At 46.5% G+C, this 13223-nt stretch overlaps 1 protein-coding gene across 1 annotated transcript in view; it reads right to left on the bottom strand.

Moving 5' to 3' along the window:
- Positions 1-10689, bottom strand: part of SGK1 (serum/glucocorticoid regulated kinase 1) — a 133903-nt gene extending 123214 nt beyond the window's left edge. The window contains exon 1 of the mRNA XM_004701984.2: positions 10588-10689. Coding sequence (XP_004702041.1) covers positions 10588-10656 — 69 coding nt within the window. The 5' untranslated portion in view covers positions 10657-10689. The remainder of the gene's footprint in view (positions 1-10587) is intronic.
- Positions 10690-13223: the final 2534 nt, after the last annotated feature.

Here is a 13223-nt window from a genome sequence, read left to right as displayed (position 1 = left end):
GGGGAAAAGGAGGAACTGATAATAAGGGCTCGAGTAGAAAGATAATGTCTTAAAAATGACAATGGCAACCGATGGATGTACACATTTGCTTGATAGAATTGATGTATGGGATTGTTATAATATCTGTAAGAGCCCCCAATAAAAAGATTTAAACTACAAAAAGAAAGAACGAACAGTCACCTTGGAGCGAAGGGGAGGTCCTTGTCTGAAAGCACGGGGTCACGGAGAGCAGAGGGGGTGCCAGGTGGGCAGGAAGCAGAGGCCAAGAGACCGCATGCCTGATAGGATGAGGACCGGGGAGAGGCTTGGCTGCTGGCTGAGAAGAGGTGTTGCTATACACCAGTGTTTGCATCCTTAATGTTTTGGGGGCCCTGATTTCTGGTAACCTGCTAAACTCCCTAGTGTACCCCTTCATTTTGAGCATGGCCTGCGAGGCCACTGCAATGGATTATCAAACCCAGCAGAAAAGTAAAGTGCTGTGGGAGGAAGGGGTGCGGTCAGCTGGGATGGTGAAAGAATGGAGGGCGGAGGCATGTCTACCCGCTGCCTTGTGAGCCTCAGGTTGGAGGATATCTAAGTTTCCGAGGAAGGGGTAGGTGAGGAGGTGACATCCACTCATAATTTCTAATATCATGTAGCAGAGTGCGTCCCCTGGAAGGACACGCTCTTTCCCTGTGGGTGGCTGATGGTCACAAGGGAAAGGCAATCATTCCGAGGTTGTTGTTTTCTGTTTGTTTCAAAATCTGATGATATTAGTCAAAGGATACTAGCTTTAAGGGGAAAGCACTACTGCACGGCTGTTATTTGGGGAAAAGCAGGAAATGTGTAACACAAGAGGTAACTGCCAGGGCACCCCTTGAATGAACGCAGCTTTCTGAAATTCCATTGGATGGAGATTAGATCGGAAGGGTTAATCTCAAATGTCTGGATGAATGGGGTCTTGTGCTAAAAAGTAGATGATTAGCAACTTCTTGCTAACAGCAGTGTGGAGAAGGTGTGGGCCTTTTTGCATGCAAGGTGAGAAACCGAGGGTGACACTCACTAGGACTGCTTTGCCAAAACTTGTCAATGGGTCCAACCCAGAGTGAGCGCCACGCCCTAGTCGTAGTATGTAAGACTTCACCTTTGAGGTCAAGTGGTTGAAAGAGAAAGCAATGACATTGATGTTCTTGGGAGAAATTCATTTACAGATCATTTCTCTTTAGTTGAAGTTCCTAAATGCTATGCTAGGCATCTTCTCAGCCACCTAGCTTCTTATGCTTTCTTAAATCATATTACTATACATTTCCCACTAATGCCACATTGCCATCCTCCCATCTGATGGCTTGCTTCTTTGTTTTACATTGTCTTGTCTGCTCAAACCACTTGTCCCACCTGACACTCTCTAGTGCAGTGCTTCTCAACCTTCCTAATGCCGCGACCCTTTCATACAGTTCTTCATGTTGTGGTGACCCGCCCCAACCATAACATTATTTTCATTGCTACTTCATAACTGTCATTTTGCTAGTTATGAATTGAGTGACCCAATCTAGCATTGTCCAGATTTTCTACCAGATTTGAAATGTAACAAAACAGAGTTTTACTTTGGAGCCCAGTGTGTCTGGACTGTTTCACTTCCAATTAAACAAACAAACAAAGAAACAAACATAGGGCTTCCACAGAGTCCCTGGGTGACATATAAGTGCTCAGCAAGCTCAATTACTAAGGAAAAGACTGGAGATTCAAATCCACGCAAGGCTTGGAGATCTGCTTCCGAAAAATCAGCCACACTCTGAGGAGCGCTCTGCTCTACTCTGACCCACAGGGGCTCCTCGTGAGCAACTGCATTTATTTTGCAATGGATTTTTGAATGGCCAGAAAAAAGACTATCTCCATTTCCCGATCGAAATAAAAAGCGCTTTTGAGAAGCCTTTCTTATCTGAAAGATGGATTAGAGATTCTGTAACTTTCCTCCATGAAATACATGGCATAGAAACAGTCTTCCCTATCTCTTAACATCCTAAGCTTTATGATTCCACAGAACACAGTCTCCCATACATCATTAGCATTTTTATGAAGGTGTCCTCATTAATCATACGTAAGTGCTCCTTCCAACCTTGGTAAAGAGCCCGTGGCCACACTCTCAAGAGTAGCTGACATGGTAGCAACGAAGGCTGCTATTAGTAGGGAGGAAGCAGCACCCCTCGGATCTGTTTGGAGGGATCTCCTTATTTGTCAAGGCTAGAATGTTGCATGCACATTTAACTTCCTGAACTTCTAAACAAATAACTGGCACACACTTAAAAAAAAAATCACACCTTAAAAAAATATGGCGCCATAATATTTCTCCTAGGGAATTATCCTTACCTTGATCTCCATTACTAATTAAGTTTTCTGTGGATCCACCAGGAGCCCTGCGTTACCCATTGGACTGTGAGTCACAAGGTCAGCAGTTTGAAATCACCAGCAGTTCCTCTGGAGAAAGATGAGGTTTTCTACTTCCGTAAAGTGTTCTCGTTTCAGAAACCTCCAGGGGCGGTTCGGTGAATTAGGATGACTGGCTGGCAGTGAGTTTGGTTTTTGGTTACGGATCTGACAGGCATCCCCGAGTAGTGCAAACAGTTAAATGCTTGTCTACTTAGCCAAAGTTTGGTGGTTTGAACCCACCCTAGTCACCTTGACGACGACCCTGGTGCTCTGCTGTGGGAGGAGCACAAACGTGTCACCCCCATAGAGCCCGTGCTGTTCTGAGACACGTAGCATTACCTTTGGTTAGATCAATGGACAGCAACTAACAACAACAGATCTGATCACCATAACTTTGTGCTTCTATCAGCTTTTATTATTTCAGAAAGCTCCAATCAGGGCGCACGTGTGTGTGTGTGTGTGTGTGTGTGTGTGTGTGTGTGTGTGGCACCTTGTTAAGCATCCACAGAACATAAACTATGGGTAAGCTCAGAATAGTTCTCAGTCCCCTGTTATATGTGGCACCAACACTTCAGCACCTGTTCTTTAAAAGAGAGAGAGAGAGAACTTTCAAGGGAATCTGCTACACTTTCTAGTCAAAATATTTCCTATGTACAGTAGCTGAGTAAGAGCCTAGCCATCATTGGGCTTTTCTGAGAGCTGTGGAGGCAATAAATTATCTATTCCACAAGAAGGGCTCGTTGTCTGTTCTGTGGCGTAGAAGAGTGATTCAGCAGCCCAGAAAGCTGCCTCTGTGTGGCTTGCCCCGCTCCAGGGCAAAACTTCTTTGACTTAGTGGTGGAAGTGGGGGAAGAAGTGTTTGAGTTCAGACCCTTCCCACTCGGTGGCTCCTGAGATCATAGGAAAAAGACTAATTGAAGGATGGTATCAGAATTCTAGTTGGGAGAACATGCACTGTCTAAAGCATTGAAGCTGGTAATTCCTATCGAGGTAGTAACACAATACTCTGTCTTGTCTGGTCTGGTCGGTTGGGAGAGAAGATGGTGGTGTCAGAAACACAAACCAGTGGAGGTCACTGTTCCTTAAGAGCCTCTCAGCACCCAAGGGCTGGTGACAACTGGTCTTTGAGCCAGGCCTAAGACATTTCCCCACCAAGTCTTACTTTGTGCATTTAATAACCCAGATTCAAACATATAGGTAACTACCATACACTTGATGCTTCAACCATTAAATCTGTTTCAGGAAAGTGGGAGGCAAAGGGAGAAAGGAGGAATATATGAGGCAGACTTGGGAACAAATGAAAAAAAGATACATTCATTCATTCCCACTCTCTCTCAACATCTAGACTTTGATGAGGAGGGAGGACAAGGGATACGGTCAACAGCTGCCTGCCCCTTGGGTTTTCCTGACCCGTGGGACGTACAGGCAAGCACATGTCCCACATACCAGGGTGGTGCAACCGGCTGGCCCGGTGAGCTGGGCTGAGCTGAGCCACGAGAGCCCCCCCACCCCCCGCCCCCCCAGGGAGACCTGAACTGGTCAGATCTTAGTTTCTGCTGAACAAAGAGCCCTGGTGGTGGTGCAAGGGTAAGCAAGCACTCAGATGCTAAGCAGAATGCTCTGTCATTGGCATTCCCAAGCCTTTCCAAGGGAGCTGGCGCTGCAGACCTGCTCCTCAAAGATCCCAGCCCAGGAAGTCCTAACCCCAAACCAACATTTTGCATACCCTTTTTTTATGTTCTGTGAATGCTTACCAAGGCAAAAGGCTGAAAACAGAACTTTGCCATGAGTTGGCAGGGACTCACAGTGACCCTATCAGGCAGGGTAGAGTTTCCTGTGAGTTTCCAAGACTATAATTCTTCACAGGAGTAGAAAGCCCTGTCTTCACCCATGGCGTGGTGGCAGGTGGCTTCAAACTGCTGGCCTTGCAGAGAGCAGTAACCATTGCACCTCCAGGGCTCCTTAACAAGGGAAGGCAAAATTGAAAGAGGAAGGTGGCAAAAGCCACAGAGGCATGCGCACACACATCATTGAGTTAATTCCCACTCACAGAAGCTCTTTAGGACAGAGAAGAACTGCCCCAGGGGGTTTCTAAACCTTTATGGAAGCAAACCGCAGCATCTGTCTCTTGTAGAGCCACTGATGGGTTTGAACTATCAACCTTTCAGTTAGCACCTTATCACCTAACGGCAGTGCCTCCAGGCTCCTTGGAAGCCCTGGGAGGCAGCTCTAAGTGTCCTGCAGGCTTGCGCTGAGTCTCAGTCTACCCAGTGGCAAACATTAACAACCACAGAAGCACAGGAGAAACCACGGAGTCTCCAGTGTGGAACTCAGAGAAATCAAAGACAGACTTCTAATTTGCTAGAAAGCTTTCCTACCATTCCGCAGGGGCCACTGGACAAGGCAAATTTCCATAATTATAACAAAAAAGTAAGCATGAAAAAAAAAATCTCTCTAGATCAGGCCCACAAGTACCTTTTCCAATCAGAGGACACCAGCATTAGTCACGAGAGCCGAATGTTTTCATAATGCAGCTGTCAGGCCTGCCCCTGTTTGGATCCTGGCTGCCTCTCTGCCTAGCTCTACGACTCAGAACACATCATGACGGAAGCTCGATGGCACACAGTTTCTTTGGCTCTAAATTGGGCATCCAGGGGTAATTGTGAGGCTTACGTGAGTCAAACGCTTTGAATCCCTTAGGAGGCCCTCAGTAAATCTCAGTCCTTTGAGAAGACATCAAGGGCTTTCCATAAGAAACGGACCTGTGCTGTACTCGTTCAGACTCACGAAGCAGGCGTAATAGAACAGTCAGGCACGTGTAATGCTGTTGGTGGAATCAATGTAGAGAAAATTTACTTCAGTGAAGCGGAATTGTCATAAAAGTCGCCGTTATCAGTGAACAATACAAGGAATTGTTCAAATGCCTTTGCCATGCAATCCTGAGCCAAGGCAGAAGTGTCAAGTCAGAGAAAGTGGGCCCTAGGCAGTTCGCTCCCTGAAAACAAAGAACGGGAATTAGTTACTACTTTGTTGCAGGAATGATGGAAGGAGGCAGGAAGCAAGAATCTAACGGCTAGCCTAACGCCCAGGAAGCTGTAAGGGCCTACTTCAAACATCAAGCCTACTTCTCAAAGCCAACGCAAACTCGCTGTCATAAGGCGATGTGGACTCCTCGTGGGCCGATAGGGCAGGGAGAATCGCCTGGTGAGTTTCTGAGACTGCGACTTCTTATGGGAGTAGAAGTTCCGGTCTTTCTCCTATGGAGCTGCTGGTTTCGAACAGCTAACCTTTCAGATCACAGCCCAGTGCATAACTACTGTGCAACCAGGGCTCCTAGAGACCTCCGTAGCCTCTCTTCTTAATGTGAGCAAATGACTCCCTGTGCAGGCCTGACTTCCCTCATCTTTCAAGCACAGAGGACTTCTAAGGTTCATTTCAAATCCCCAATTCTCTAAGTCTACCAAGCCTTTGGAATTTAACAAAAGGCCATGGCATTGGGGCTTCTGAAATCCTTCGATAGGCCTAGAAGACTTCCAGAAAGGATTATCACGTTGAAGACAACGTCATTTGTTGGTGTTTTCTCTGTCACTGTGTAAAAAATGTGAACCTCGAGCAAATCTTTGAACCCAGGAAAAAGAATTCTATATAGCAGGACAGATAACCTCTTAAATATTGGAAGGGTGAGACTAAAAGAAGTGAGGCTATCTTTCTTATTTGTCTTAAATGAATTTCTGCAGACCTCAAGAATAAAACCTAATCCATTGGTGTCGGAGGCTACTTTGTGTTAACACACGGAATGCCAAAGTAGCATTCTCCTCTGGTTTCACGTGGCAGCGCTCCACTAACCGAAACGACCCCGGTTCCACTGAGCTTCAAAAAGACATGGGCTGGAAGTATAAACCTAAAGGACTTCTGGGACTAGCACCGGGCCCGTTTCTCTTCAGACACTTCCGGGATGCCCAGGACCCCGGTGCCTTCGGTCACTGTCACAACTAAAGTGACTTCCAGAAACCGGGTCTTCACCTAATCTCGACCGCTCATTCATTTTAGAGGTCAACTGAGGCTTGATTGCTTTTAACTGCTTTATAAATTGGGAACTTGCATAAAGATTTCATTGGGATGGGGTGGAGAAAAATTCTTCAGTGGAGAAAAAAAGAGAAAGGGCTATGGTTTGAAATCAAAAGTCTGGATTCAGAGCACAGCACAGGTTTTGAGTGGAAAAAAAAAATCTCATTGCTGTCAAATTGATTCCCCACATGCTGCTAAGTAGAACTCCCCTCCACAGGGTTCTCTGGGCTGTGGCCCCTGGGAAGCACACCTCCAGGCATGTTTTCTGAGAGGGCCGGGGGAAGGGCTTGCACCACCGACCTTTCCATAAGTAGGTCAGCGTCTATGTGTTTGCATCACTCAACGACTGCTCTGGATCACATATGGTTGACATTCTAACTCAGCCACTTTTCTCTAAGTTTCTCTATCTCTCTAAGTTATACACTTCCTACTTCACAACCTTTTTTTTTTTTCCTTTTTGATTCTTCAGAGGGTTACTGTGAGGATTCTAAAAAGCACTCTGCCCCAAATACCTAGAACATGTGATTAATGGGATGGGAGACAGATGAGGCTCTCTGCTTCCATAAGGAGTCCAACCCTTGGAAACCCTCAGGGTCACCTTGAGTTGGAAATGACAGTGGGTTTGGTTTAACTTTTAGAGCAGCGGTTCTCAACCTGTGGGTTGCAACCCTTTTGGGAGTTGAACGACCCTTTCACAAGGGTCACCCAATTCATAACAGTAGCAAAATGACAGTGAGGAAGTAGCAACGAAAATAATTTTATGGTTGGGGGTCACCATAACATGAGGAACTGTATGAAAGCGTCAGAGCATTAGGAAGGTTGAGAACCACTGTTTTAGAGGATTACTCTCAAGGCACACTGGTGGTGCAGTGGTTAAGCATTTGGCTACTAGCCAAAAAGTCAGAGCTTCAAACCCAAACTCTGTGGGGGGAAGATGGGACAGTCAGTTTTCATAAAGACTTACAGCCTTGGAAACGTTTGTCCGGGTTGCTGTGAGTCAGAAATAGCCTGCTGGCTTACTCTGAAAGCACCCGAGTGGTGGCACAGTGGCTAGGAGCTTAGTGGACAGGGCCATGTGGTCTCACAACGACATACGGTCTAGGTAACCAGAGGGAGCCTTTAGACTGGGCTCCACAGAGAACGTTGCTACGAGTTGGAATTGACTCACCGGGAGCAGGTGTAGTTTTGAATTTGGTATGAGTTAGATTCCACATTGCAACACGTTTATTTTTTGCGTAAGACATCTTCACAGTGAATGAATGGTGGGTAATTACCAGGGGCAGATTCTCCATATTCACTTCTCAGCAGCTTCGTAACTTCTAAGCCAGGAGAGGCAGTGTTTAAGCTATCTGCAATCAAAATTTGGGTCCAAACCTCAGTCTCTTTATGGAAAACTAAAAAAAATCCCATGACTTGTTTTTTGTTTTTGTTTCCCCCCCAAACTATTCATGATTCAATGTGGGCACCAGACGAGGGTCCATTTTATAAGATTGTCCAGCTAGGTTAAAAAGAAAATATGCAGAAATATGTGGAAGTTTGACAATAGGATATATATATATAAAAAAGATTATTCTTAGCTGAAGACAAAGACATTATAGTATATGGTGCACATGTAAATGAATAGAGGAGGTCTGGGAAGTCCAGACACCAGCATGGTAACAAGCATCCCCTCTGGGGATGAGAGGAAGCCTGGGGAGGAGGTGGGAAGGGAAAGGCTCACTGTGCTATAATGGAGCCAGCACCTGGGGGTGCAGATGGTTAAGCGCTTGACTACTAACTGGAAAGGGTGGCCCTTCCAATGCACCTCGGAAGAAGCAAGGTATGATGGTCTGATTCCCCAGGGCCCGGTCGTGAAAACCTGCAGGCGAGTGCTGCACCTATGGGTCACCATGAGTCAGAGTCTACTTCCAGGCGATTAATTTGACTGTGGCTTCTTGTCTTAATCGTGTACACTTTACTTACACATTACCTTATAGTTTAAAAACATAACAAAACAAAACAAAAACAAGCAAAGGCAAAACCCAAAGTCAAGCTGTAGTAGGAAATGAGGTGAACTTTTAGGATGGAAAAGCTTGCGGAATCTACCACAAGTAGACAAGCATCAAGGAATTTATCCCTCGGGCTGCCAGGGACTTGAAATAAACATCATCTTCAACTCGGCTGGCCCAACCTGCTGTGCCTGGTCAGGGTTGGGGGGATTCTGATCCTATCTCCAGCCACTGATACAGTCAGGATAGAAGGTCGGAGGAAGCTACCTGCCAGTTCTCTTTCTCTCTGCAAACACTCAGATAAGACACCAGTTTTCTGGTGTGTTCTTGTTTGCAAAATTCAAGGTCTGCGGAGACATCGAGTAAAGAGGGATTATACTTCTAAGCAGAAGGCAACCAGATGGTTTATAAGTATTCTTATTAGTACATTTCCATAGCAAAGAAAATAAGAGACAACATTAATTTTTAAAAATCAACTTGACAGATATTTGGTTGGTTGAAGATACTTGATGGAGGAGTTTTAAAAGACTTCCCATGCCCAATAACACAAAATATGTAAATAAATGAAAAAGGGAGGTGATAGGGGGCTTAAACGCAGAGAGAATGACAGACCCTTGGCTTATGGCTTAAAACAAAACAAGTAAAATTTGTTTACTATTGGCAATGAATGGTCACCAAGGGCTTTTCACTTGGAAAAAAAGATTTGGGGACAAATGAAGTGTGGTGGAGTGCTGTGGAGCTGCTGGCTGGCTTTCCTCTGGTTCGAGAGGGTGCTTGGCACTCTGCTCCACAAGCAGTGGCCAACACAGGTTGGTTTTGACGCACATATTTTGGCCCATTGACAGTAGGAGGCATGTGATTTACTGACAAGAACTCAGTCGCAGGCAGCTAGGGGCTCTGGCTGTCCTTCTGTCTGGGCCTGATGGACTAGCTGCCTGGGCTTCCAGCCCTGCCTTCCAGCCTGCCCATTTGTATTGCGAGTTGGTCCAGCTCAGCTGTGATTCATTGTGTCCGGCTGGTGGCTGAGGCGGAGGGCTGCACAGCTCAGAAAGGACTTGAGTGGAGGGAAGAATGAATGGAGAGAACCATTTTGATGTCATTGCCCTGGGTATCAAATAGGCCGGGGGGAGTCCGGACTGCAGGAAGCATGCGTTGTTTAAGAAACACACTCTATAAGAGACATCAGTCACCAAGCCCTTCCCAATCACTCATTCCTCCCCTTCCACATACGTACACATTTGCAGATTGGTGCACAACACCAGTGGTCTCTTTACAATGAACTGCGTTGACTGTGAAACAAACCAAAAGACTCCCCCCCCCCTCCATCTATAACCCATACAACGGCATAGTGCTGTGAATGGATGAACGGGGAGTTTAAGACATAACTGTGTAAAGTGGCATAACCCTGAATTAGCAGTCCGATACAGATCACCCACTGCACTTTTTTTCTTTTTGTCTTTCTTACAAAACAGAAAGGCAGTCACGCCAAGCAAAAATTGAGGGGACTTGACACAGAAGGCTTAAAATGCTGGATCCCACCATTTCCGCCAAAAGGTCATTCCAGTCCTTGGCTCCTTAGACTACGGATAGGGACCCAGCAAATCATGGGCTGGATGGGTTTGGGACAACCCGTTAGTCCAGAGCTGCCGCTTGGAACTTAATGAGGATGATAATGTAGCACTGGCGATGGAGTGTATGAAAGATGTGGGGTGGGGGTGGGGTGGGGGGGTAGTTGAACCCTTCGGAGAGTGAGAGAAAGAGAGAGCGACCCAGGCAGGCAGTTTCTGACTACATGAGTAGCCACAATTGTATTTGGTTCAGTTCTCGGGTCAGATTACCGCTGCGCAATCTTGGCATCTCAGATGGAGACGTGCCCATTCCCAGATGAAACCTCCGGAAGGCACCCCAGCCCACCCCCTCCCCCATGCAACTCTTTCTAGAGTCCTGCCCACGCCCCACCCTCGTTTTTTGTCAAGGCAGGTAGATTTTTCAGATCGACCCCTGCTGTCAGAAGCATGCTTTCAGGAGAGCGGTTTACAGACTAAACCCGCGGCTGATCCCAGGCCAGCATCTGAAAGCAGTTATGAGGAGCCCAGAAGGCAAAAGAAAGAAAACCTGCCCTTACCCGCTTCTTAAAAAACTGGAAGGCTGAGCATTTCTTGACTGGGAATCCATTCATGTCTTTGTTTACCATTTTCCACAGTAGGCAGTTCACAGTTATAAATCCAGGGTGGCACCCGCTGCTGGCTCAGTGCACCTGGTTCCTCTGGATCCTTCCTGGAGACCGTGAATGAAGACCGAGGGGGGGCGGGGGGGGGGTTGGAGAACGAAGGGGGGGCTCCGCGCTTCACTCGCGCATCCTGCAGCTCCAGCTACTGCAGCGAGGTTTCCCCACTTTCAGTGGCCACGGGCGGCGGGGTTCCTCTGGCCATCGCTGCTGCGAAGCGCGTGCATCGCCGCCGAAAGATCCCCGGGCGGGCCGGCCGGATGCAGAGACGCTCTGGGGAGATGCTCCCGCAGCTACCGAGAGCAGGAGAAAGGTGGCTCCTCCCCGCCTCCCAGCTACCTGGCTGCTCTGCAGCGGGCGCGGGAGGCAGCCTCCCGGCTCCAGGTGATGCGCGTCTGGGAGCTGTCGGCGAGGAGAGCTGTTTTTGCGAGTGCAGGTTCCAGTGGGCGCTGTAGCTGCCGCAGCTGAGAGGCGTAAGAAAAAGCCGGAGCCAGGGGGAGGGAGGGCGAGCCAGCCGGAGAGGCAGAGAGGGAGAGGGAAAGCCAGGCTGGAGGACGTTGCTGCTGCTGAAGCTGTGAGCAGCAAGGGAGAGGAGTCTCAAGGCCAGGACAGATTGCAACGCCCTGGGGAGGGCTGTTTCAGCAGCTCTTCTTTTAAAAAAATGTTTACTATTGGAATTGTTTAAACCAGAGTTTCATGTAAAATTCAGACTTTTTTTTTTTAATTTGAGGCTCATTGCAACAGCTTCGGCATAAAAATCTATGACTGCATAAAAGCCTCTCAACTGCAATTTAATTACATTTCCCCTGTTGTCCATCAAGGTGGGGAGAAAGGGAAAGAAAGGGCCCGCGTGGACTTAACAATGCACTCTCCTTGTGTAGAGCCTCTCCTGTCACAGCACAGTGGGCAACAGAGAAGGTCATTGTGTTGCTTTCTCTAAAGACAGCTGTGAAAGGCATGCCGTGGGCACCTATCAAGTCTCTGGTACCCAACCCACAAAGACGGCCATCAAGAAGTACTACCAAGTTCACTTAAAGCAGGGCAAGGACTAGCAAATACAGGCGGGGGTGGGGGTGGGGGGAGGGCTTTCTTCCCACCAAAGGAAAATGCTCTCCAAACATCCCCATTCATGTTCTTCTTTGCACATTTACTCCATTTTTGAAAGCCACTTAATCGTGAGTGGCTTACTTTTCCTTTCTTATTCTTTAATTTTGATAACGGATAGGGATTTTGAAAGACTGAAGTCGAGTTCACAGGCAATTGGATTGAGCAAAGAAAATATTCTAGATGTATGGCCAGGCACTGTTACATCAGCATGTGGCTTTCTGCCAATCACCTGACTTCTCTGTACGTCTCAGACAGACGCTGCCTCATCTACGAAATGGAGGCAGCCTCTCATTCATTCGTTTATTTAGCCATCCTCTCATTTGCTGAATCATTCCACTAATCCATCAAATGTACCAAGTATACCTAGTCATCTATTGGTTGAAACTAAAAGCCATCTCATTAACAGCAGTGTACTAACATTGATAAAATATTTATATGGTACAGGTAAGATGATAAATGCAGGTTAATAGGAACAAAAGAGACAATGGTATAATTGAAGTGGTTTGCTAGTCTCTATGGCTCGACCAGGCGTTTTCTTGTTTGTTTGTTTTGTTTTTTGGTAGTGTCAGTAGGGGGGGAGGTTTGAAAATAAAATCATATTTACTAAATGCTTTGAGGTTTCCAAATGGAAAACATGACCCAACCAAATGGTAGACAGGTAAGTGAGGGGAAATAAACTATTTTTTTGGAGATTTGTGCTACATTGTCTCAGATGCAAACATATGATCTTTAATCTATGACATTGCTAGGTTTTGCGGTCCTTCTGAAAAGTTTGTTTGAAATGATGGCAGCTCATTGGGACACACAAGTGATTTCTGGAGAATGAGAATGTTCTTGTGGCAGTTACATAATCTGTCAACTTGAGCGAAGGGATGGAGTCTAGCCTGTCAATCAGGTCACAGCTTGACAACCTCATTTGGAGGTGCTATGGAGAGAAATAACTCACTTTAGGCCAGACCCACTCTCTCTGCCTTCCCTTTCCTGCAGTTAAGACACTCAGAGAACTGGAGGAGACACATGGAGACCCACGCCAGTGTTGAGATGCTGCCACTGCCACTGGATCTACATGGCCTTCTACCCACTGGCCTGTGAGCTTCCTGCATTCGGCATCATTGTATGTGTTGCGTGAGTCTAGAAAGGAATTCATGGACTAGTATCAGACATATGGACTAATATTGGACTTACGGGCTTGTTCTGGACTGGGCTAGGATGTTTTCTCAATATACAATTGCTCTTTTATATAAAGCTCTTTCTTATATACATATGTGTGTCTATGGATTTGTTTCTGTAGTCAACCCCGACTAACACAGTTCTTTACACAACAATGAAAATAATCAATTTCACTGCATGTAAATTATGTTTCAACAGAACTGATTTTTTAAAAATGGTGTCCATTTAAGTTCATTCTTTTTCTCTTCTTTCTCCCC

This window comes from Echinops telfairi, unplaced genomic scaffold (assembly GCF_000313985.2).
Source record: "Echinops telfairi isolate 266 unplaced genomic scaffold, ASM31398v2 ScPeMD7_3533;HRSCAF=4204_0, whole genome shotgun sequence".
NCBI lineage: Eukaryota > Metazoa > Chordata > Mammalia > Afrosoricida > Tenrecidae > Echinops > Echinops telfairi.
This window is presented reverse-complemented; position numbering and strand designations above follow the sequence as displayed.